At 40.5% G+C, this 27,105-nt stretch overlaps 1 protein-coding gene across 1 annotated transcript; it reads right to left on the reverse strand.

The window, feature by feature from the left end:
- Window positions 1-1,974: 1,974 nt before the first annotated feature.
- LOC140717073 (SLAM family member 5-like) lies at window positions 1,975-25,241 on the reverse strand. The gene is made up of 3 exons (XM_073030253.1): window positions 25,125-25,241; window positions 6,191-6,514; window positions 1,975-2,318 (listed from the first exon to the last, which is right to left on the reverse strand). The coding sequence occupies exons 1-3, from the start codon at window positions 25,177-25,179 to the stop codon at window positions 1,975-1,977; spliced, it is 723 nt and encodes a 240-aa protein (XP_072886354.1). The 5' UTR covers window positions 25,180-25,241.
- Between the last annotated feature and the right edge of the window lie 1,864 nt (window positions 25,242-27,105).

Here is a 27,105-nt window from a genome sequence, read left to right on the forward strand (position 1 = left end):
CCCTTCCAACGTCCCTCAGTCCCTCCACCCTTTTTCCCTCCAATATCCCTCAGTCCCCTGAGACCCGATCCCTCCGATCACTATCACCTCACTGTCCTCCACCCCACCCCTCCCCTCCAGTACCCCTCAATCCTTCCATCCAATTCTCTCCAATCACCATCAAATCACCCATCTCCAAACCCATCACCACCCCTCTGATACCTGTCAGTCCCCTCTTTCCCCATTCCCTCTAATCAACCGCATCACTGACCTGCACTCCATCCCTTCAATACCCCTCAGTCCCCTCATCCCCTATTCCCTCCAGTCACTATCACATCACTCCCCTCCATCTCCTCCTACTCTATGGTGCTCCCATTGGTACACAAAAGAAGAATACTGTTGACATTTGAAAATGTTGTGACAGGAATTAAGGAAATGGTGGAGGAATCAAAACTGAAATTGCCCATCTTCTCAAACATAGAAACATAGAAAACTTACAGCACAATACAGGCCCTTCAGCCCACAAAGTTGTGCCGAGCAAGTCCTTTCCTTAGAAATTACCTAGGGTTACCCATAGCCCTCTATTTTCCTGAGCTCCAATGCGCCTATACAGGATTCTCCTAAAAGACCCTGTTGTATCCACCTCCACCACCATTTCCGGCAGCCCATTCCACTCACTCACTACTCTCTGCGTTAAAAAAACTTACCCCTGATATCTCCTCTGTACCTACTTCCAAGCACCTTAAAACTGTGCCCTCTCATGTTAGCCATTTCAGCCCTGGGAAAAAGCCTCTGACTATCCACACGATCAATGCCTCTTATTATCTTATACACCTCTATCAGGTCACCTCTCATCATCCACCACACCAAGGAGAAAAGGCTGAGTTCACTCAAACTATTCTCATAAGGCATGCTCCCCAATCCCGGCACCGCCCTTGTAAATCTCCTCTGAATCCTTTCTATAGATTCCATATCCTTCCTGTAGTGAGGTGACCAGAAATCCAAGTTGGGTCTGACATTATCTCTCGGCTCTTGAACTCAATCCCATGGCTGATGAATGCCAATGTACCATGTGCTTTCTTAAAAACTTCAGTTTGTATGTATTCTGCTCTCTGACACTGTCTGAGAGGATACTGCAGAGGACCGTTTACTTTGTAGATAAGCTTCGTTTTTGGATTTTATACGCAGGCTTCCACTCATATTTGTCAGCATAGCCTGGGTGAGGATCTGCAGTGCATTTTGCAGATGGTCCATACTGAAACAACTGTGCAATCTTGCTGGAGTGAAGGAATGATTAGATTGCAGAGAAGGATTAATTAGGATGGCTGAGATACTGAGTGGTCAGGGATGTGGAGGCTGAGCTTGAGTAGAGGGGTTATTGAGGGCTAGTGTGAGGGAGTTGGATTAAAATCAGTGGAGATACACTTAGTTAGGCCCCACTTGGAGTACTGTGCTCAGTTCTGATCACCTCATTACAGGAAGGATATGGAAAACATAGAAAGTGTGTCGAGGAGATTTACAAGGATGTTGCCTGGATTGGGGAGCATGCCTTAAGAGAATAGGTTGAGTGAACTCCTTGGAGCAAAAGAGAATGAGAGGTGACCTGATGGAGGTGTATAAGATGATGAGGGGCATTGATTGTGTGGCTAGCCAGAGGCTTTATCAAAGGACTGAAATGGCTAACACAAAGGGGCATTGTTTTAAGATGCTTGGAGGTAGGTACAAGGGGGCTGTTAGAGGTAAGTTTTCACACAGAGACTGGTGGGTGCATGGAATGCACTGCCAGCAATGCTGGTAGAGACAGATACAATAGGGTCTTTTAAGAGATTGTTCGATAGGAGCATGGAGTTTAGGAAAATCGAGGGCTGTGCTCTTGGGAATTTCTGTGCAGATTTTAGAGTAGGTTACATGGTCAGCACAACATTGTGGGTCAAAGGGTCTGTAACCTGCTGTAAAAGTTAATGTTTTTATTAAGCTCTTCTAAGCTGTCCCATCTCACACTCCTGTGACGGGGAGATAACTAAATCCCAACTCCTTCCTCTGACACTCACTACATGTGTCCAGATTACAGACGTTCCCCAGCCGGACCTGTGCGGTGTCCTCACTGATGGGGTTGCTGGCCTCACACCTGTACACCACATCCTCGATCTCTGCTGTGCAATGAACCTGTATCATCTCTCCATGTTTCCAGAAGTGATGGCTGCTGTTGTCTCCTGTAACTTCTCCTCTTCTCCACCAACTGAAGCTGGTGGGGTTGCCAGAGGTCACGGAGCAGGTCAGGGTGAGGTTATAGGTCCCGTTGATGTTCTGAACCAGGATGTTTGCTCCTGACACAGGCTCTGATGTTGTGAGGGAGAGATAGAAGATGAGTAAAGGAAATCATTGAGGACAGCTCGATCCCCAACTCCCTCATCCCATCCCCAACAGTCCAGAGTAAACTTCAAACCAACCCCACGTCATTTTTACCCAACGGTTTAAACCTTCCCTCACCCTCCTGTTCAGTCACTTGCTGCTGAAGCAAGTTCCCACGTGCTGCACCCTCTTTCCCAAACACAACCCACACTCATCTACAAACTCTCCATCATGTCCAGTTTATAGCGCTCTATTCTAGGAATTCTCTCCATTTCCATGTCTTTTGTTCCTCCTCTGTGTGGTCCCAGCGTCCCTTCAAAGCCTAAAACCTGAGTGAGCCCCAGCCCTGAGCTGCCTTGAATCTGGTCCAACACAAGACACAGCCCATTCTATTCTGTCAATCTCTCAATCTCCACTCTGCCTGCCCAGATTATGATGAAGGTGTGAGACCCTGAGAACCTGTTCCATTTCTTACGTCTCTGTTCTCACACCCTCTCCCACCGAAAACAAGGATAAGTTTCCTCTGGCCCTTTCCTTCAACCCCACTGGTCTCCACCTTCAGTGGATCAACATCTCTGCTTCCTGGTCCTTTCAATGAGACTGCATTGAATCATAGAGCATTGCAGTGGCTAAACAGGCACTTCAGTCCATCTAGTCTATACCTAGCCACTCTGATCCACATCTGGACATCGCCTTCCACATCCCTCCCAATATTTATTCAAATTTCAGTTACACATTGAAATCGAACCTGGTTCCAACACTTCCACCTGCACCTTGTTCCACCCTCTGGGTGAAGAAATTCCCCCAACTTCCCCTATAACTCAGGTCCTCAAGTCCTGATACTCTGCACTCTTTCAATCGAATTGATACCTTTCCTGTACATAGGTGACCAGAATTGCACAAATACTCCAAATTAGCCCTCTCCAAAGTCTTATAAAATTTCAATATAACATTGCAACTCCTGGACTCAATCCTTTGATTTGATGAAGGCCAATGTGCCAAATGCTTTCTATATGACCCTATCTACCTGTGACACCACTTTCAAGAAATTATGGTTCTGTATTCCCAGATCTCTCTATTCTACTACACACTTCAGTGCCCGATTTCTCATCATTTAAATTCCACCCTGGTTTACTTCCCAAGGGTCAAAGTTTCGTACTCATCTGCTTTAAATTCAAGCTGCCAATTTTCGGCTCATTTTCCCTGCAGGTCACCCTACAGGCTTTGATAGCCTTCCTCACTGTCCGCTACACCCCCAATCAGTGTCTTCCGCAAATCTGATGATCCAGTTAACACATTGTCATCCAGATCGCTGATAGAGATAACAAACAATAAGGACCCAGCACCAATCCTTGAGGCACATCACTAATCACAGTCCTCCAATCAGAGAGACAACCATCTTGTAGATCACCTGCAAAGCCGATGTCGAATCCAATTTGCAACCTCAACCTGAATGCCAAGGCAATAAACATTCTTCACCAACATCCCATGCAGGACATTGTTAAAGTCCATGTAGACAAATTTAACTGCATTTCCTTCATCAACTTTTGGATAGCCTCCTCAAAAATCTAGACACAACCTACCACACAGAGACATTTCAACTATCTCCCTATCCAAATATTTTTATGCTTGGTCCTTTAGAATACCTTTGAGTAACTTTACCCATTTAGTTTATACTATCCTCAGACTTACATTCCGCTCCCTTCCCTCTTTCTTACATATTTTGACCAGTTTCTCCCTGAGTAGCACCTTGCTCTGCTCTACTCCCACACCCACAACTCCCACCACTCCATGTCCCACACCACGTTCTGGACATCCACAGGAGGAAGTGTCACATGACCGTTTACCTTCCCTCCATGCAGGGCACCAAAGGATGAAACAGAGATTGACGTGTACTCCCAATGCAATGAACTCACTCAGTGTTCACACGGTGACCTTCTCTCCACTGAGAAACCAGACACAGTGTCACCGACCACCTTGAGAGACGTTTCAATTCAGGCACCATTGTGACTCAGAAGTTCTAGTTGCTGTCACTTTGATTCTCCATCCCGCTCGCACTCTGACACACTGATTCTGACTTCTGACTCTATTCCAGTGGAGACCAGTGTATAGACAAGGGCCCGTCTCCAGCTGGATCTGATGAAGAACTTGCGGCTCTCCCTCCTTTCATAGAGCTGATGTTCAGAACGAGTTCATTGGCTGAAAGGTTTCATTGACTACTATCTGATTCAGAGAGTCATAGAGTCCCAGAATACTACAGAACAGAAACAGGCCCTTCAGCCCATCTAGTCTATGCTGATTTCTTAATCTGCCTTGTCACTCAACCTGCACACAAATCATAGCCCACCAGAACCATTCCATACATGTACCTATCCAAATTTCTTTCAAATTTTCAAACCAAACTCACATACATCATTTCTGCTGGCAGTCTATACAATGTGCTCAGCACCCATCGTGAAGGTTCCTCCTCATGTTCCTCTTAAATATTTTACCTTTCACGCTTAACCCATGACCTCTAATTCTACTCTGAACCAATCACAGTGGAAAAAGTCTGCTTGCACTTACACTGTCTATCCCCCTCGTAATTTTGTAAACCTCAATCCCTTTCCCCCGACTTGATCCCAGAGGAGGTCTCTGTCTTCAACCCATGTTCATGATTTTCGATCTTCTGTGTTCTATTTCCCATGTTCTGATCTCTTCAACCCATGTTCATGATTTTTGATCTTCTGTGTTCTATTTCCCATGTTCTGATGTTCTCCTCCCTCTAATGGTGAACATTAACACTGAAATGGAGGATGTTGTAATGTGAAATCACTGGAGAGACACCAAAGCTGGTGGATGTAGAAACGTCTTATTCAAGAAGAACAAGCAGCAGGCATCATATTGAGACGATCTTGGAGGAAACGGCCTCCGGACCCAATATTACATGATATTTTTATATGCTAAAGGTCAGTGCTAAATGCAGGATAATTGTATAGTTATAATGTATCTACAATACTTCCTTTGACTTACATATAGTTTTCACACACCCCCTTCTTTACACCCACACTCCAGACACGTAAAATGAACGTTAATCAGAATTATCTGGTTGGCAATCAACTCCAGCCAACAGCTCCAAGAAAACTACTGTTCATTGCTACATTTTACATTCAATCTACAATCCACCTTCATGTCTGAAGATGGGTTGTTGCTGAGGTTAATACTTGTGATATTCCTTAACTACACAATGCGCCCAAACAGAGGAGAGAAGGTTTCTCAGCCAGACGCTGTTGAGTGGGATTATTGTGAATGTGATATTACTGTTAGAGTGAGTCAGGAACCATATTGCTGTGTGTGAGTGTGCTGTTGTGTCCGTGTACTGTGTCACTCACTGGGACACTATATTCAGTGTAATGAATACACAGGGTCTCACTCAGCACAGCACAGCATGAAGGCTGAGGAATAAACACCTTGCTGAGCTCAGACCTCAGTCTGGGCAATTAACAAGCAGTGTCCTGGGAAACAGATGGGATAACTGGGATCCCTGAACATGACAAACCAGGCCTTTGACCTGGGGTAGAGTGTGTAACTGTGACCCACAGATACAGACTAACCAGCCCATTCACACCAGGTCCATTCTCCCTGTGTGCTGAGCTCCCTCAGTCTCAGACACATGAGATTCCCCATTGTTGGTTTGATCCCTCCCGGCTCCTGACTCAGCCTCGGTGGATGGGGCTGGTGTATCCTCCAGACACACTACACTGGGACCGTGAGCCCAGCTCCAGCCACGGGTAGTCAGTGGGATTCAGTAAAAAGGGAAACACACAGGATCTGCCCTCACCCATCCATTAGAGGTGTTTTAGGGACTGGTCTCACTCACCGTACACCTCCAGTCGCACTATTGTTTTTTTTTCAGCTCCTGAACTTGCAGCTGTAACAATCACCTCGTAATCACCAGTGTCATTTCTCCGTAGATCACGGATTTCCAGACTGACGTTCCCAGGATGGAATGTGATCCTGTTCTTGTACTGATCGTTACTGAAGTACGTGATGCTCCCATTCAAGTACTTCACAATCTTGATTCTGGGTGATAAACAAATCCACTGAACCTCAGGAATGTCCGGTCCAACTGGGATCCCAGGACGTAAGGAGACCGAGTGTCCCTGAGTTCCGGTCACAATGATTGGGGGAACCGCAGTCCCAGCTGAGGAGACAAGACAAGACAGTCCATAGGTGAGGTCAGTGATAGGAAGAGGAATCAGACCTGGGAAAATCAAAGACACAGGAAGAAGACATTCAGCCCATCATGTTGCTCCCAGCCCTGTGAGACAGACAACACAAAGTTCCTGTTGTTTCATGCTGAGACCCTTCATCAGGACTCAAGACTCTCTGTACTCAGCCCTGAGAAATGAAGTTTCAGCCTGCATCTAGATATCAATGGTTGGGAGGGGATTCTGTTCACAGACATATTCATGGAGGTTTGGGATCTGCACAGGGATACCCTCACTGTGGGTGTGCAGGGGTCAGGAGGTCGGCTGATCGGACTCAAGGAGATCACCACTCAGACTGAATTGTCACTGGATCTGGGTCCCCAAGCTCTCCTACAGAGCTGGTTCAGCACAAATTCAGCCGTCTCTGGGAAATGTCCCACAGGCTACTCCTCCCGTCCCCAGGGGGTTCCTTGCACCTGCTGCTCCTGTGCACACTGCACTGTCCGACCCTTACCTGTTGCCTGGACCTCCAGTGTCAGGTGGTGAGTGTGGAGTCGCAGTTTGATTCTGTCTCTGAGGACTCTGCCACTTCTCATAAGACCTTGGAGCAAAGAGGGTGTACAGTCCAATGCTACAGTTTCTGGGCAGGTTTCTGTTGTCCTGGAGAGTCAGAATTCCCTGTACAGATGGACAGAGGTCTCTAGTGAGCTGCTGTCTGCAGCCTGTGCCCCACTAGGGGTGACTGGCTTAAGAAGGGTGTAAGAGAATCTAGCTGGATGTGGTAGTGGAGATGGTGTCTCGCCTGACCTACCGGACCAAGCTTCCTGTTCAATAGCTCACATCTATACATTCTGGTCAATATCCTGGATGAACTCCACAGGTTGGGCAGAATCCGTTCAGAGGATGCTGCCCGACCTGCTGAGCTCATCTAGCTTGTTTGTACATGTTGATTTGACCACAGCATCTGCACTGTACTTTGTGTTTACTGGTCAATATCCTTTTGTCCATGATCCCCATGTTCTAACTGCTCCCAATCACCCATTAACCAGATAATCTTGTATCCAGCTTATCCCCATGGCACCCTATCAGAGACACCCCCTTTAGTTTTTTCTTCTCCACAGTTCTATTGAAGAGACTTTGACATGAAATGTTGGCTCTCTTCTCATTCCACAAAGTGTCCTGAACTGCTGACTGCTTCTGTCTCCGGTCTCATATGATAGAGATGGAGAGATTTTAAAAATGGATCAGAGTGTCTTTGGGGCAGCTTCTCTGGTTCTAACCACATTTCCAACCACGTGCAGCTGTACAGTGAAGAAAGTGCTAAATACTCCTGCCCGTTGGACCACACCGATCTTTAGTACTTGGCCAGGGATGCCGTCTGGACCAGACACCGTTAATGTAGGATGAGTGTAAACAGGTGTTTGATGGTTAATAGAGACTCAGTGGTTTGAAGGTACAGTTTCCCTACAGTATCTCTCTCTGTCTCACTTTCAATGGCTTCTCCACACTGAGATGCTGGTCGCTGAATCCACTGCAGGGCTGTGCCTGGAGCACACCCAATATTCACTTTATTAGATACAACTGGACATCTGCTTGTTAATGCAAATACCAAATCAGCCATCATGTGGCCACAACTCAATGCATAAAGCATGCAGACATTGTCATGAGGTTCAGACCAAACATCAGAAATGTGACCTAAGTGTATTTGACTGTAGAATGATTGTTGATGCTGGATGGGATGGTTTGAGTATCTCAGAAACGATTGATCTCCTGGGATTTTCACCACATTAATCTCTAAATATTACAGATAATGGTGATTAAAAATAAAAAAAAATTGAGCTGCATTTCTTTGTGCGAAAGTGCCTTGTTTATAAGAGAGGCTAGAGGGGAATAGCCAGACTGGTCCAAGCTGTCAGGAATGTGACAGTAACTGAAATAACTAAACGTTACAACAGTGCTAATGGAGAAGAGCATCTCTGATGCACAACACCTTAAACCTTGAAGAGGATGGGCAACTGCAGCAGAAGACCATGAACATACACTTAGTGGCCACTTTGTTAGATACAGGATGTTATCAATAAATGGCTGCGGTGTGTAAAACCTCCCCAGACACTGAGCAACCGGGTTACATTCACAAACATGACCACAAATGTCTCAATCTTTGTATTATTACCCAACCCACAAACACATCATGACAGAGTTAATGGGGTCGGGGAGGAGTTACTCAGACCCTGCTGTTGCTTTTAATTCCTGTGGCATTGGTATTAGTCCTGGAGAAGGTGAGTACAGTTCCACTAGGACAGACTGTGATCAGACTGCCACTGAATCCAATCACAAGGGATGTAGACTGAGCTTTAAATTTGATAAAACTGGGTTGGGAGGAGGACCCCAATGCAGGGAAATCTGGAAAGCTGAAGAGGTGCAACAAGGAAACAGAGAGGTGTCTCAATAACCAGGAGGAGTACAAACTGAACTTGTATAAATCTAAACAAACTACTGAAGGTCATATGTGTGAGTTCACTCTGCAGGAAAGTGATCATGATGCTTTTGTCATGGTGTCAGAACAACACAGACCTCAACATAATCAAGACAGAAGATTTAGTTGTTGACCCAAGGAAGTGTGAGTGTGTACACAACCCTGTCATCATCGAAACAGCTACTGTAGAGATGGTTGACAGATTTGACAAAGGCACCCTTATCAACAGCACAGTCTCCTCGTCTCTCCAACTCACACAGTGATTGAGAAAGCACGTCAACCCAAATTGAATAAACGTGATCAATACAAAGAGAGCTTAACAATCCTCATGATCTCAAATGAGGCACATGCAACACAAAGTGAAAACCCACTTTGTGCAAAGACAAATAATTAGACACGAAAAGTTCACAATCGAAGGAAAACTACATGCCCATCAGGTGACACTGAGAAAATACAATCCACATACAAATTGAAAAAATCCCTTCCTTCTTTAAAAACATCCCATAGTTGTGACACATTCACCTTACTCAAGTTTCCCATTCTGTGATACGTGTTCATCTCTCTCTCTCTCGGTAGTGTTCGTGCTACCATTGAACCACGCAACATATTAAACTGATCCAGGCTAAAACTTTTTCTTCTCATTTTCCTTGATCTCTTTAATATCTAGAAATCTATCAATGAAAGAAGAATTCCCTAGCAGAGAATCCCAATGATTTCCCACAGTATGCTGGCTGGTTTCATTATGGCCTGATATGGGAACACCATGTACTTGAGCAGATAATCCTAGAAAATGTAACAAATTCAGTCCAGTACATCGCGGATAAAATCCCCTCAGCCCCTGAAAGCATCTACATTAATCATCGCCATAATCAAAGATCCTCACCACCCAGGCCATGTTCTTTCTCACTGTTATCATCAGGTAGAAGGTACTTGTACCAGGACTTGCACCACCACGTCCAAGAACAGGTTATTTATTGCTATTCATTTATATTTGCATTTGCACTGTTTGTTGTCCATTGATCCTGTTTACAGATAGATAGATAGATAGATAGATAATTTATTCATCCCCATGGGGAAATTCAACATTTTTTCCAATGTCCCATACACTTATTGTAGCAAAACTAATTACATACAATACCTAACTCAGTATAAATATGATATGCATCTAAAATCACCCTCTCAAAAAGCATTAATAAATAGCTTTTAAAAAGTTCTTAAATAGTTTACTAAAATACATTGAATGTTAACTTAAGCTCAGTTACTGTTCTATAGATTTGCTAAGTATGCCTGAAGAGAAATAACCTCAGGGTTGTATGTGGTGACAGATATGTACTCTGATCTGATAATAACACTTACTTTGAACTGTTTGAATAGAGGCGTAGTCTATTTCCCACACTAGTGACATATCAGACCCACCACATCAGAAATCAGTCTGGTGAATCATTGTGATAATTCCTCTTCAGCATGCATTTCACACCCATTATTAGAGATTCCAACATTGTTCTCTCTCCCAGTGTCAGCTGGGCAGGTGAGTGGTTCCCAGTTTTCTCTCTCTCCCTCCTTTTTGAAACAGTCTGAAGGAACCATTCCTGAAACTGTAGAGTTTGGCAGATGATAACCAGAAAATTGAGTAACACTACTGACACCTTGTCACAAACTCTGGGATCGAAATCCTCGGGCCTGTGTCAGTTATCAATTTTCATGCTGTTATTTCATCATTGATGCTGACTGATTTTATTTCTACACTTGCATTCAACACTTGTCTATCCTGTATTTCTGGCAGGTTTTTGTGTCTTCCACAAAGACACACAAGAAGCCACGGTTTATTTCCTCCACTGTTCATAGAATAGTACAGAACATTACAGGCCCATTGGCCCACAATGTTGTGCTGACCCTTAAACCCTGCCTCCCATATAACCCCCCACCTTAAATTCCTCCATATACCTGTCTAGTAGTCTCTTAAACTTCACTAGTGTATCTGCCTCCACGACTGACTCATGCAGTGCATTCCACGCACAAACTACTCTCTGAGTGAAAAATTTTCCTCTAATATCCCCCTTGAACTTCCCTCCCCTTACCTTAAAGCCATGTCCTCTTGTACTGAGCAGTGGTGCCCTGGGGAAGATGCGCTGGATGTCCACTCTGTCTATTCCTCTTAATATCTTGTACACCTCTATCATGTCTCCTCTCATCCTCCTTCTCTCCAAAGAGTAAAGCCCTAGCTCCCTTAATCTCTGATCATAATCCATACTCTCTAAACCAGGCAGCATCCTGGTAAATCTCCTCTGTACCCTTTCCAATGCTTCCACATCCTTCCTATACTAAGCTGACCAGAACTGGACACAGTACTCCAAGTGTGGCCTAACTACAGTTTTATAGATCTGCATCATTACATCGCATCTCTTAAACTCTATCCCTCTATTTATGAAAGCTAATACTCCACAAGCTTTCTTAAATACCCTATCTACCTGTGAGGCAACTTTCAGGGATCTGTGGACATGTACCCCAAGATCCCTCTGCTCCTCCACACTATGAAGTATCCTGCCATTTACTTTGTACTCTGCCTTGGATTTTGTCCTTCCAAAGTGTACCACCTCACACTTCTCCAGGTTGAACTCCATCTGCCACTTCTCAGCCCACTTCTGCATCCTATCAATGACTCTCTGCAATCTTCGACAATCCTCTACCCTATCTACAACACCACCAACCTTTGTGTCATCTGCAAACTTTCCAACCCACCCTTCTACCCACACATCCAGGTCGACAATAAAACTCACGAAAAGTAGAGGTCCCAGAACAGATCCTTGTTGGACACCACTAGTCTCAACCCTCTAATCCGAAAGTACTCCCTCCACCACAACCCTCTGCCTTCTCTAGGCAAGCCAATTCTGAATCCACCTGGCTAAACTTCCCTGGATCCCATGCCTTCTGACTTTCTAAATAAGTCTACCGTGTGGAACCTTGTCAAATGCCTTACTAAAATCCATGTAAATCACATACACTGCACGACCCTCATCTATATGCCTGGTTACCACCTTAAAGAACTCTATCAGGGTTGTTAGGCAAGAACCACCCTTCACAAAGCCCTGCTGACTGTCCCTGATCAGACCATGATTCTCTAAATAACCATAGATCCTATCTCTAAGAATCCTTTCCAACAGCTTTCCTACCACAGACGTAAGGCTCACTGGTCTATAATTACCTGGACTATCCCTACTACCTTTTTTGAATAAGAAGACAACATTTACCTCCCTCCAATCCTCCGCTACCATTCCTGTGGACAACGAGGACATAAAGATCCTAGCCAGAAGTTCAGCATTCTCTTCCCTCACCTCATGGAGCAGCCTGGGGAATATTTCATCAGGCCCCGGGGACTTAGCCGTCATAATATATTTTTACAACTCCAACTCCACCTCTCCCTTAATATCAACATGCTCCAGTACATCAACCTCACTCATATTGTCCTCACCGTCATCAAGTTCCCTCTCAGTGGTGAATACCGAAGAGGAGTATTCATTGAGGACCTCATTCACTTCCACAGGCTTCAGGCACATCTTCCCACTTTTATCTCTAATCGGTCCTACCTTCACTCCTGTCATCCTTTTGTTCTTCACATACTTGAAGAATGCCTTGGGGTTTTCCTTTACCCTACTCGCCAAGGCCTTCTCATGCCCCCTTCTTGCTCTTCTCAGCCCCTTCTTAAGCTCCTTTCTTGCTACCCTATATTCCTCAATAGATCCATCTGATCGTTGCTTCCTAAACCTCATGTATGCTGCCTTCTTCCACCTGACTAGATTTTCCACTTCATTTGTCACCCATGGTTCCTTCACCCTACCATTCTTTATCTTCCTCACTGGGACAAATTTAACCCTAATTTCCTGCAAGAGATCCTTAAACATTGACCACATGTCCATAGTACATTTCCCTGCAAAAACATCATCCCAATTCACACCCGCAAGTTCTAGCCTTATTGCCGCCTAATTTGCCCTTCCCCAATTAAAAATTTTCCTGTCCTCTCTGATTCTATCCTTTTCCATGATAATACTAAAGGCCAGGGAGTGGTGATCACTGTCCCCCAGATGCTCACCCACTGAGAGATCTGTGACCTGACCTGGTTCCTTACCTAATACTAGATCTAGTAAGGCATTCCCCCTAGTCGACCTGTCAACATATTGTGACAGGAATCCATCCTGGACACACTTAACAAACTCTGTGCCATCTAAACCCTTGGAACTAATCAGGTGCCAATCAATATTAGAGAAGTTAAAGTCACCCATGATAACAACCCTGTTATTTTTGCACCTTTCCAAAATCTGCCTCCCAATCTGCTCCTCCATATCTCTGCTGCTACCAGGGGGCCTATAGAATACCCCCAGTAGAGTAACTGCTCCCTTCCTGTTCCTGACTTCCACCCATACTGATTCAAAAGAGGATCCTGCTACATTACCCACCCTTTCTGCAGTTGTAATAGTATCCCTGACCAGTAATGCCACCCCTCCTCCCTTCCCTCCCCCCCCCCCATCCCTTTTAAAGCACTGAAATCCAGGAATATTGAGAATCCATTCCTGCCCTGGTGCCAGCCAAGTCTCCGTAATGGCCACTTCATCATAATTCCATGTATGTATCCAAGCTCTCAGTTCATCACCTATGTTCCTGATGCTTCTTGCATTGAAGTGCACACACTTTAGCCCTTCTACCTTAATACCTTTACACCCTTTATTCTGCTTCTCTTTCCTCAAAACCCCTCTATATATTAGATCTGGTTTTACTCCATGCACTTCTTTCACTGTTCTATTGCTCCGGGTCCCAGCCCCCTTGCAAATTAGTTTAAACCCTCTGAACCATGCTAGCAAGGATATGCGCCCCTTGAGTTGAGGTGCAACCCATCCAATCTGCACAGGTCCCACCTTCCCCAGAAGAGATCCCAATGTTCCAAAAATCTCAAGCCCTGCCCCCTGCACCAACTCCTCAGCCACGCATTCAACTGCTATCTCCTCCAATTCTTACCATCACTATCACGTAGCACTGGCAGCAATCCTGAGAACACCACCCTTGAGGTACTGTTCTTCAGCCTTCTGCCTAGTTCCCAAAACTCACACTTCAGGACCTCATCCCTCTTCCTGCCTATGTCATTAGTCCTTCATTCCCCACTGCAAAGACCAACCTCTGTCTGTAAGGGAACTACAGTTGTACCTGCTGCTATGTTTGTTTCATTTCCTGATTCCGGCTCTCACAGTCTGTTCTTAATATCCTTCAATTTTCCATTTTTGCTTTCTTCAACGATATTTATGTTACCCTTTGCTGCTTTCGTAATCAATCTCAATCCTCAGACTTACGACTCATTCTGGGTTCTATTGCTAGACGGACTAGGTCACATTTTGGTTCTGCTCCGGACATTGTTCAATTTCCTTACCACCCTTTTATTATCTATATCAAAGTGTTTTTAAACACCTTTATATGTTTGAATTCTGAATTTTAATTGACGTAAATGACTACTAAGGAAGACAGACAATAGCCGAAGGCAAGGTAATGGAAATGGGAAGAAAGGTGACTTCAAACAACCTAAACAGCCTCAACTCACTTTGATGACTGTCTCGAATCTTTTGGATGAAAAACTTGATAAGAGATTTGCTGCTATGGCAGTATTGTTAAAGGAGAACAGAGGGAAACTGGCAGCACTCAATAAGGAGAACGAAAAACAGCAGCATCAAATTTCAGAGCTTACTGAAGCTGGGAAACAGAGATTCCAGACTGAATTCTTTGGAAAAGAAACTAAACCTCGGCTGCTCATACATTGGAGCAGTATAAAGCCAAGATTATTGATTTGGAGAGTCGTAATCGCAGACAGAATTTGCGAATAATAGGACTCAGTGAAGACATTGAGAGCAGGGACCTTACTAAATTTTTTCCTCAATTCTTAATGGAGGCCTTTGGCTCAGAGGTCTTTTCTTCTCTCCGGTACTCGACCGTGTGCATCGGGCTTTAAGACCAAAACCGTTGAAAGAGTTAAAACCGCACCCTGTGATTCTTCGATTTCACTATGTGTGTATTAAGCAGCACTTATTTCAAATTGCTCGTCGGAAAGGAATTATTGAACATCAAAATCTTAAGTTTCATCTAGTTAAAGATTATTGTCCTGAGGTAATGCAAGAAAGACTGAATTTTAAATCAGTGATGTCAGAATTATATCAAAAGAATTTCCAACCGGCTCTGCTATACCCTGCTCATTTAAGGGTTGTTCTGCCTGATAAATTGTTTAAGTGGTTTAAATCCGTAGATGACACACAACAATTTCTCGGGGAGCATTGCTTGAGCTCGGATGTTTAATAAATTTACTGTTCCTTTATGTTTGTATACATCTGGTTTATTAGTTAGTAACCAGCCTATAGATTCGGACATTTTAAGTTCGTTGAACTTTGCCCTTGGGCTGATACTTCTGGTACTTCGCTTTGGCATACAGAGGTTTATTATATTTCTATGTTGAAGTTCTTTTATGTTTCCTTTAATATTTTACTTTTTTTATTTTTAATTGTTCACTTTAGAAAATTATTAAGACTCTGGCTTGATGATTATTTGTTTTTTCTTGTAATATTATTAAGATTGTATTCTGCTTCATGTTTTAAGACCTTGTCTTTTGAAATGGTCTGCAAAAGGCTGTTTTTTTTTCTTAACTTGTGTTTGGCATTCCTTTTGCATTGTTTTGACTATGGGTGTTTTTTCTATTTTTTAAAAGATCTGGAGACTTGCCGTCAAAAGAGCTGGAGGTAAGGAGCTTCTTAGATAGTTCCCTGGCTTTCTATTGGCCAAGTTTCAGGTCTTTGTCGCAGTGGGGGGGAGCTATTTTTAGTTCAGTATTTTTCATTTGGGCTGATTTGAAATTACAAAAATGTCTGTATTGTCGTACCTTCTGGTTCCTCTTTAAACTTTTTTCCCTCTTCCTGATTCATGGGTTTCCAATGCAATATGGTTAACCCTTTACATACTATATGGTTTACTTAAGGAAAATAGATAATATTATTAACTTTGTTTCATGGAACACAAACAGTTTGAATCACCCAATTAAACAGAAGAAGATTTTTAAAGTTTTTCATAGATTGAGTGCTCTGGTTATTTTTGCGCAGGAGACTCATGTGAGGAAGGATAATAATCAGCAATTTTTTAGGTTTTGGATAGTGAAACAGTTTCATTCTAATTCTTCAAACAAAGCGAAAGGCATATCTATTTTTATATAGACTCCACGATCTCATTTGTTCATTATGAGACAATCTCAGACCCATATGGTAGATTTCTATCAAATGCAGGTTTACTTTATAACCAAAAACTAGTTTTAGTTAATATTGGTCCATAATTTACTGGTTAGGCACAGGAGTATATTCAGCCAGAGACTCATTCCACCGAGATGTAACACTGAGCATCATAGGAAGTCACTCCTACCTGTGGCCATCAAACTTTGCAACTCCTCCCTCGGAGTGTCAGACACCCTGAGCCAATAGGCTGGTCCTGGACTTATTTGCACTTGGCATGATTAACTTATTAATATTTAATTATTTATGGTTTTATATTGCTATATTTCTTCACTATTCTTTGTTGGTGCAGCTATAATGAAACCCAATTTCCCTTGGGATCAATAAAGTATGTCTGTCTGTCTGTCTGTTTATGCACCAAATATTGTCTATCCTCAATTATCTAAGAATTTATTAGTATCTCTTCCTAATTTAAATGAATATGTATTAATAATGGGCAGAGATTTTAATTGTTGTCTGAACCCTATGATGGATAGGTCTGCACCAAATCAGGTACTTCGAAACAAATCTGCTACTTTGATTAATTCCTTTTTAGTTGACGCAGGAATTTTAGAAATTTGGAGCTTTTAAATCCTAACGATAAAGAGTAACCTTTCTTTTCACAGGTATATCATAATTACTCTAGAATTGATTACTTATTTATTGATTCTCGATTATTTTCATCTGTCACTGCCTGTGAGTATGATACAATCCCCATTTCCGATGATGCGCCTTTGAATTATCAATTAAATTAATTGATGTAACTTTTAGTACTAGACAATGGCGGTTCAACTCCATTTTGCTTCATGATTTAAATTTTGTTAATTTCATTAAAGAAAAGATTGCATTTTTTCTTTTCAACTAACTCAATGGCAGAAATTTCCAGTGGGATTTTATGGGATTCAGGTTTCCCCCGCGATTCGAAGGTAGAGAGTTCCTATGAAATGATTCGTATGCTGGAATGTCGTAAAGTGAAGAAGCAATTACCATTTATTTATATGGGAAAAATTTGTGAGCATTCACAGACCCATAAAATAACCTACCAAATCATGCCAAATAACACATAAAACCTAAAATAATAGTAACATATAGTAAAAGCAGGAATGATCTGATAAATACACAGCCTGTATAATGTAGGAATACTTCTCTGCAATTATTGCAGCCTGTCCACCGCAGCGAAAATCTCACGCAAGCATTCTCGGCAGCACTTGCAGCAAAAACACTCGGCACAAGTGCTCTCGGCAGACACACTCTTTCCAGTAATCTTTAAGCTATGGAGCTACCAAGTAACACATAAAAATACACAGCCTATAGAAAGTAGAAATAATGTATGTATACTGTAATTTCCCTTATCGGAATTGGGAAGACCATGAGCACACTGGTGTGTTAGGCTGAGTCGTCAGAGTTTGGGGTGGTGGGAGACGGGGATGTTATCTCATCGTCGTCTGTTTCCACCAGGACAGGTAGGTCACCTTCTTCTATATCTGCCTGCCTCGATATCGAAGGTCAAGTTTCGTTGTCTGCTGTGGCTGATGTGGAAGGCTTGAAAAATGACAGTATGCTTGACTGCTTAGCCTCGCACATTTTTCTATCATACAATTTCATTTTCATTTTCACTTTTAGAATCTTTTTATTAATACATAATATTCTACAACTATAGAATAATACAAAACTTCAACAAATTGATATGTATACAATTAATAAAGCTGAAGAAAAAATAATCATAATATATAAAATTGAAAAAAAATTATATATAGAAAAAAGGAAAAAACATTAACTGCAAAGAAAAAACCCATTAGGAATCAACTCTGGAAGCAATACATTTAACCATCATCTAGATATATATATATAAAAAGTCATCAATCTTCAATTCACATTTTTAAAAAAATATACTAAAAATTGTAAGGAAACCATATAGTATAATTCAAATTAAATGGTAATAATTGACAAAAGAACCCCATCGTCTCTCAAAATCAAATCGAGGTTCAAAAGTTCTACTTCTAATTTTTTCCAAGCTCAGACATAACATTACTTGAGAAACCCATTCAATTAATGTAGGGGAAGAGACATCTTTTCATTTTAATAAAATAGTCCTTCTTGCCAACAATGTAACAAATGCAATTACATGTCGATCTGAAGATGAAATAACCTGAATATGATGTGGAACTATTCCAAATAGAACAGTTAGTCTATTTGGTTGTAAATTAATTTTCAAAGTTTAGAGATTGTAGAAAATAAAGATTTCCAAAATAGTTTTAATGAAGAACATGACCAGAACATATGTGACAAAGTAACTACTTCAGTTTTATATCTATCACAGTAATTATCTACACTAGGAAATATTTTAGATAGATTCTCCTTTGTTAAACAATAACAACGGACAATTTTAAATTGAATTAAACAGTGATTGGCACATATACAAGAAGAATTTATGTTTTTCAAAATTCGACCCCAATCTTCATTCACAAAGGTCATCTTAAGTTCTCTCTCCCAATCTTGTTTAATCTTTAGTGATAGGTTCTCTTTTTGTAACAAAAATAAATTATAAATTCTACTAATGGAACCTTTCACTAAGGGAATCAATTTCAAAATGGTATCCAACAAATCAGATTCTTGTAAATATGGAAACTTAGGTAAATATTGTTGTAAAAAATGTCTAACCTGAAAATATTGCAAAAATGTGTATGAGCGAGAGAGTATTTGGTAATTAACTCTTCAAAAGTCATCAATCGGCCATCACAAGATAAATCTGTAAAAAAAGGATCCCTTTATTTTTCCATAGGAGAAAAATGGGGTCGGTTATTAAAGGTTCAAATGAAAAGTTTCGATATAAAAAACTAGACAACTTAAATTGTTTAAAATTTTAAAAATAACAAAACTGAATCCAAATCCATATAGATTGTTTAATAACAGGGCAAAAATTTAAATTTGGAATTCTAGAGAGCTGTAAAGGTAATGAAGCTCCTAATATTGAAGTTCAATGAAATTGTTTAACAGCTTTCAATTCCAAATCAACCCAAAGTGTATTTTGGCTCTTATCGAGCCAATATAATGAAAATCATAATTATCTAATATTCACAGCCCAATAATACAGTCTTTAATTAGGGAGTGTAAGTCCACCATCTTTTTTGGGTTTTTGTAAATGGTACTTGTTAATTCTTGGTCTCTTATTGTTCCAAATAAAGGAAGAAATAGGAGAGTCAATTTGATCAAAAAATTTTTAGTTCAGAAGATAGGTATATTTTGGAAAATATATAAAAATCTAGGTAAAATCATCATTTTAACACCATGGATACAACCTGTTAAAGAAAGAGTAAGTGGATTCCATCTAGAAAATAGTAATTTCATGGAGTGTACTAGAGGAACTATATTAGCTTTATTAAGATCTTTATATTTTTTAGTAGTTATAATACCTAAATATCTAAATGTATTAACAGTTGTAAAAGGAATATCATTATATGTACTAACAGGAGCATTTAATGGAAACAATTCACTTTTATTCAAATTAAGTTTATATCCTGAAAATTTTCCAGAATCTTTACGTGTTTCCAAAAGATTAGCAATCGATTCCTCAAGATTCGAAATAAAAATCAAAAGATCATCTGCAGAAAGAGAAATCTTATGTATGGTTCCATTTATAGAAATACCATGATTGTTTTTGGCCTCCCGTAATGTTATAGGTAAAGGTTCCAATACAAGATTAAATAATAAAGGGCTTAATGGACGTCCCTGTCTATTACCACGAGAAAGTGAAAAGAAAGAAGACCTGTAATTGTTAGTAATGACCGTGGCAATAGGGTTCTTATAGATCATTTGAATCCATCTATTAAAATTATTACCAAAACTAAATTTTTCTAATACTTTGAACAAGTATGGCCACTCAACTCTATCGAATGCCTTTTCTGCATCAAAAGAGATGACACATTGAGGTTGCTTAGATAATGATGAATAAATACTGTTTGTCAATCTCTGAACATTGGAGAAAGAGTAAAGGCCTTTAAGAAAGCCCGTCTGGTCCATAGAGATAATTTTAATTAAAATATTTTCCATGTGGTTAGCCATTATTTTAGAAAGACTTTTTGCATCCACATTTAATAGCGAAATAGGTCTATATGATGAGCATTCAACGGGGTCTTTATCTTTTTTAAGAATTAAGGATATAGATGCTTCATAAAAAGAAGAATGTAAGTTACCTTTCTCAAAGGATTCATGAAATATTTCCAAAAGATACGGAGAAAGTAATGTTTCAAATTTTTTGAAAAATCCCACTGAATAACCATCAAGTCTGGGAGCTTTGCCTGATTGCATTGATGAAATAGCTTTCTGAATTTCATGCTCGGTAATTGGAGCATCAAGCATCTGTTGATCTTCATCAGAAATTTGTGTAAGCACTCAAACCATCCTGCAAATATGCCCTAAACCTATATACCTTTTTGATGGTTGTACTTTTCTGCAACCATTGCAGCATTGCCAATCACAATGAAAATCTCACGCAATTGCTTCACGTTCAGTTCCTGGACGACTTCACTACTTCGCTACTGAGTTCGGTTTCAATTGTTACCTTTTCCTCTTCATCAGCTCTTCATCTCTCAGTTCTTGGTCATGGGATGCCAAAACCTCTTCAACATCATCTTTGTCAACTTCCACAAATCCTTAGCCAAACTCACGATATCCTTACTTCGTTCACCACAATCGAAACGCTTTATTATGTCTAGTTTTACGCTGTGAAACACCCTTACGCGCTCCTTTAGGCTTTTCTGATACCTTAGAACTCATGTTGCTAACGGATGCACAAACTAATTCGACATAAAGCACAGATGCTCACAGGCACGTGTTTAAGCAATGCCGGCTAGAATGCATTTCTGGGGGAGGAGCTTGGCTGCCTTTTCTTGTAACAGTGAAAACACCTTCTGTTAGTGAAAACAGGTAACTAATGTAGGTCTTGTGTAACAGCGAGTTGACATAAAGTGAACATTTGAAAAACGGGGGGCACCTGTACCTTAAGAGTATATATCTGTGGGCAAATTATTTCATACTCTGCTGGATTGAAAAAAATGGATTAATAGTGAAATACATACATTGGTTGATAAGGTTAAAGAAATTGATAAAAAATATTCTATTGCTCCCAATCTGGAGCTTTATAAAGAGAGAGTTGAACTTCAGATGCAACATAGTTTATTATTAACATCCTCGATTGAAAATCAATTATTGAAAACTAAGAGTCAATTTTATATACACGGTGATAAATCAAGTATGTTATTGGCTAACCAATTGTAAGCTGTTTTGGTGAAATGTCAGATGAATAAAGTTCGTAGACAGGATGGTATTTTAAAGGTTGTCCACGATGAAATTAATAAATCTTTTCAAGAATTTTATACCAATTTATACCAATCAGAATTTCCTGATGATCCTACAACAGTGCATGAATTTTTAAGGAAACTGAATATTCCAAAATTACCAGCTGATTAACCCATTAGATGCACCCATTACTGAAGAGGAAATAAAAAAACTACTTTATCGATGAACTCTGGTAAAGCCCGGATTGGTATACAGCTGAATTTTTAAATTCTTTTTCAGATTTACTTTCTCCTTTGTTATGCAGAATTTTTAAAGATGTTTTATTTGTAGGTAAATTACCACAATCCTTCTATGAAGCATCTATTTCTTTAATTCCTAAAAAAGACAAAGATCTCACTGAATATGCGTCATACAAACCTATATCTTTGTTGAATGTTGACTCTAAAATCTTTTCCAAAATATTATCAATTTGATTAGAGAAGACATTGCCACAAATTGTCTCCGAGGATTGGACAGGATTTATTAAAAATTGTTATTCACATTTTAATGTTAGGAGGTTAATGAACATTGTATACACCACTTCATCTAATACTGCAGAATGCGTTAATTCGTTTGACGCCAAGAAGGCATTTGACAGACTTGAATGGGAATATTTATTTAATATATTTGAGAAATTTAATTTTAGCCCAAAATCTATATCTTGGAATCAATTGATATATCATACACCCTTGGCTGCTGTATTTACCAATAATCAGAGATCCCCCTTTTGTAGGCTTTTTGATGTACTAGACAGGGTTGTTCTTTAAGCCCTTTACTATTCAATATTGCCCTGGAGCCCTTGGCAGTCACTCTTCTTGATTCACCCAATATATTTGGCATTATTTGTAGGAATGGGATGCATAAAGTATCATTATATGCAGTTGACCTATTACAACATATGTTGTACCAAGAGATACCCATTCCTGCAGTAATAACACTACTTGCTCAGTTTAATAGATTTTCTGGTCATAAATTGAATCTTAATAAAAATGTGCTTTTCCCATTAAATATGCAGGTTCCAATTTATATGCAATCTCCATTTAGATTGGTTACTGATTATTTTATTTATTTGGCTGTTAAAATTACTAAGAAGCATTAGGCTCTATTTAAAATCAAATTTTTACCCTTAATTGATCTTGTTAAACAACTGTTTACTAAATTGTCCCCATTGTCCCTATCTTTGATTGGTTGAATTAACGCTATGAAGATGATGATTTTACCTAAATTTCTATATCTATTTCAGGTAGTATCAATTTTCATCCCTAAATCATTTTTGATATTATTGATTCTAAAATTTCTTCATATATATAGCAGAATAGAAATCCCAGGTTAAGTAAGAAATATTTACAGAAATCAAAACAGGAACGTGGTTTGGCTTTGTCAAATCTTAGATTTTATTATTGGGCAATTAATATTCAAAATTTGATGTTTCGGACACAAGAGTTGGATGAAACTCAATATCCACGATGGATGAACCTCGAGCGGGAGAATGCACAGGTGTTTTCACGAGCTTCTATTTTAGGAGCTGTGCTTCCATTTGCACTTACTAAATTGAATAAACAAATGAAAATCCAATAATCAAACATACAATATGAATATGGTTTCAATTTTGTAAATTTTTTGGATTGAATAAATTTATCCTGTCAAGTTCTACTATACCTGTTTTTTCTTTCAATCATCAAGAATTAATTAAGCTTTTATTTTATGGAAAACAAAGGGAATAACATGTTTTTGTGATTTATTCATGGATGATTGTTTCATGTCCTTTGAACAGTTGTGTAATAAATATAATTTGCCTAGATCACACTTTTTCAGATATTTACAGATTAGAAACTTTCTGAACGTTACTTTAGGTACCTTTCCGATATCACATCAAATTGAAGTTACAGAAAAAAATTTAAGTTTAAATCTATATCAGAAGAGTTTAATAGCATTTATTTATGATTTAATTATGAAAATACACTTAAGTACTTCCGATAAAATTAAGAATGAGTGGGAATGAGAACTTCAAATATCTTTATCTACAGAGAAATGGGAGAAAATTCTTCAACTAGTTAATAGTTCTTCAATGTGTGCCAGACATGCTTTGATAGAATTTAAGGTTTTTCATAGGGCTCATATGTCCAAGGATAAGCTAGCTCACTTTTACTGCCAAATAAATCCTGTTTGCAATAGATGTAATTCTGAAGTAGCTTCCTTGACACCTATGCTCCGGTCTTGTCCTCTTTGAGGAAAATACTGGAAAGATATTTTTGATATTATTTCAGTAGTTCTGCGGGTTGATTTACAACCTCATTCTATTATTGCAATTTCTGGATTACCAGTGATAGACTACAATCATTTATCCTCATCAGCTTGTCGTTTAATTGCATTTGTTACATTAATAGCTAGTAGATCCATTTTACTTAAATGGAAAGATTCCAATCCCCCTACCACATTTCAATGATTTTAACAAATGTCAGTATGTTTAAACTTGGAAAACATTAGGAGCAGTTCTATGGATCCTTTGGTTAAATTTGAATAAATTTGGAGGCCATTTGTTTTCATATGATGTAAGTTGACCCTTCCTGAATCTATTTTTAGTAATATATTGCTCAGGTATAGAGGAGCAGAGTTAACAGCAAATTATAATTTTAGCCGATGAAATATGGAAGCCCAGTCTTTGTTTTTTTAGTTTAGGGTTTTTTTCTCTCTTTATCAATTTTTTTTCATGGTTATCTACTAAGAGATTGGGAGGCAAAACTACATTTGTTACTTGGAATCTGTGTTTGTACTTGTTAACCGTTATTAATGTAATCCTGATCTCTTTGTATCATTATCATTATTGTTATGTTTACTAATTTGAAACTTAATAAAAAGATTGAAAAAGAAAAGACTCATTCTGCAGGTTAATAGCTGCTTCTGGCAATGATATCAGGATTTTCTTCATCATTCTCTCACACTAATTGTATGTCCAGTTTTGTGATTTGGGCTATTGACAGATCGACAGTCTGTGAACAGAGAGAGAGAGGAAACCAGCACTCGGATGCCAAAATGTTAGATGACTGTTAACAATTTCCACTCTCTTTCTGCATTCAGTGCCCCCCCACCCCCCCACCAACCATCATTCATACAGTGATTCCCCATCATCAACTTTTCCCGGAAACATCTCCGGATCAGATCCCAGTTCCTGGGTTCTGAGGGGTCCTGGATCACATGTACTTAATTCCACATCCCTGCCAATCCTTCCCAATCCTGTCAACAACTGATACCTGTTTCTCAAGCTCCGTTTCCAGAATTAGCAGCAGGATGGGTCTTTGGCTACACAATGAGCCAATCCTCTGTCTCAATACCCATCAATAACCAAGCTTTTTTTGCTCTCGATGTCAAACCCGTGCTTCACTGTGCCCAGCATACACTCTCCTTGCTCTGGTATTGTGGGACCCAGAAATGCCCCAGTCAAGAAAGTAACAGAGAACCTGGAGAGAAGGATTTTAAAGACAAAGACTTGCTCTGAATCAAACTTACGGAGTGAGGTGCAGAGAGTTAGCCAGCAGGAGATCAGCAGATGCCTGGTGTTCATTGTTCTCACGGAGCAGAATAGATGCTGATGGGCCGCACAAATCTTCCTCTCCTAGTCAGTACGTTGTGAGGAGCAGTCGACAAGAAAGTACGTGTTGTGCAAAAGGTGAAATACAGAGGTGTGATCACAGGCAGAAAGCCACAGCGCTCGACGTCAAGAGAGGACTGACTGATGTTAGAATGTCAGCTCACACCAAATAAGAACAATAAGAGCAGGAGGATTTTTGGACCCTTGTCGCTGCTCCCCCTTCAATGAGAATCTGACTGATCTTTTATCTCATCACCACATCCTGATCAAAGGAACTGAAAAGCCAACATGAAGTGGTGGATACGGCCCAGTCCGTCACAAGAAAATCCCTCCCCACCACTGAGCAGATCTACAAGGAGCACTGCTACAAGAAAGCAACATGGATCATCAGGGACCCCTACCATCCAGTCCATTATCTCCTTTCATTGCTGCTGTCTGAACGGAGGTATGGACCTCAGGTTCCACACCACCAGGTTCAGGAACAGCTCTGGCCTGTACTCACTGAAATGTAGAAGAATGAGTGGAAATTTCAGTGAAACCTATTGAATGCTAAAAGACCTCAACAGAGGACATAAGAGGATGTTTGTTATGGTGGAGGAGTGTAGGACCAGAGGACACAGCCTCCAAATAGAGGAACGTCAATTTACATTGATCCGACACAAACTCCATTCTATTCTCCATTTACCTCTTCCTCTGCCTACCTGACCAATCTCATCTGTCCGAATTCTGAAGCTTTCGTACAACAAAGTGAGGGATTGAATGCTGATCCTGTGGATTGTCAGTCATGAAGGGATTAAATAACTATTGAACACCGAATGAGCCAGGGACAGGGAAAGCAGTAAAAACAAATATATTCTTGTAGTGGAAGGAATGGAGGCTGCCATTTTATGTGTGTTCTCTACAGCCACCATTTTGTGAGCTGGCTCCCCCCTGGGGACGGTTTGATCAGAGCAGCGATAAGTAGATGCAGTGGGGTCGACAATCTGATAAATAAGAGATCATTTCCAAATAAACAGCTCTTTTTGATTTTGTCGACTGACAGGCTTATCAAAAAAACAGCCTGTGTGACCTGACGAAGACTGAGCTCCATGTTTGAATGAACTGGGTTGAACAAAAGAAGTGACATGGGCAAGAGCAATAAATTAATACTGTTTGTGGCCTTGTGCCAGATCCAGTGAGAGGCTGGCACAGGTCAGTCAGATGAAACAGATCCAGTGACATCAAAACACAACAGATTGATCAACAAGGCAGAGAATACGAATGAAGGGTTTCAGCAGCTCGAGATGTGTGGGACCTTGATGAAAGACTTGCAAAGTTGTAACATGGTGGCAGGAAGTGGTTGAGGTTGTGAAACAGAAAATGGTGCTGGAGTCCAGTTGTCTCTGGAGTGAGAGAGAAAACACATACAGATGGGCAGCAGGAAGTTCTGCTGTCTCACAACTCCAGCAAACCCAGTTTAATCCTGGTTTTAAATTCCATCTGGGTGGAGTTTGCATGTTCTCCCAGTGAAACACGGGTTACCCAGGGTGCTATCATTTCCTCCCAGATTCCAAAGATAAAAGGGTGGTAGGTTAATTGACCATGATAAATTGCCCCCTCTGAGAAGTTGAGGGGTAGAATCTGGAGGAGGTGAAGGGATTAATGAAATGGTATTGGTGTAAAGAGGTTCTTGATGATCGGTGTTCACTCCGTGGATCAAAGGGACGATCTCTGTGCTGTTTGACCCAATGGACAGCAGAGGAAGTCAGAGAATGGACAGGGCAGCCGAGAGAACAACAGACAGAGATGCTGAAGGAGACAAAGAGCTTCATGGATGGAAGTTCCCAGTGAGAGAGCTCAACAATTTTTGTGGAGAAAAAAGAAACAGTGGGAGGGATGTCTGGTCTGATAAAGGGTCTG

Source organism: Hemitrygon akajei, chromosome 27 (genome assembly GCF_048418815.1).
Source record: "Hemitrygon akajei chromosome 27, sHemAka1.3, whole genome shotgun sequence".
Lineage (NCBI taxonomy): Eukaryota > Metazoa > Chordata > Chondrichthyes > Myliobatiformes > Dasyatidae > Hemitrygon > Hemitrygon akajei.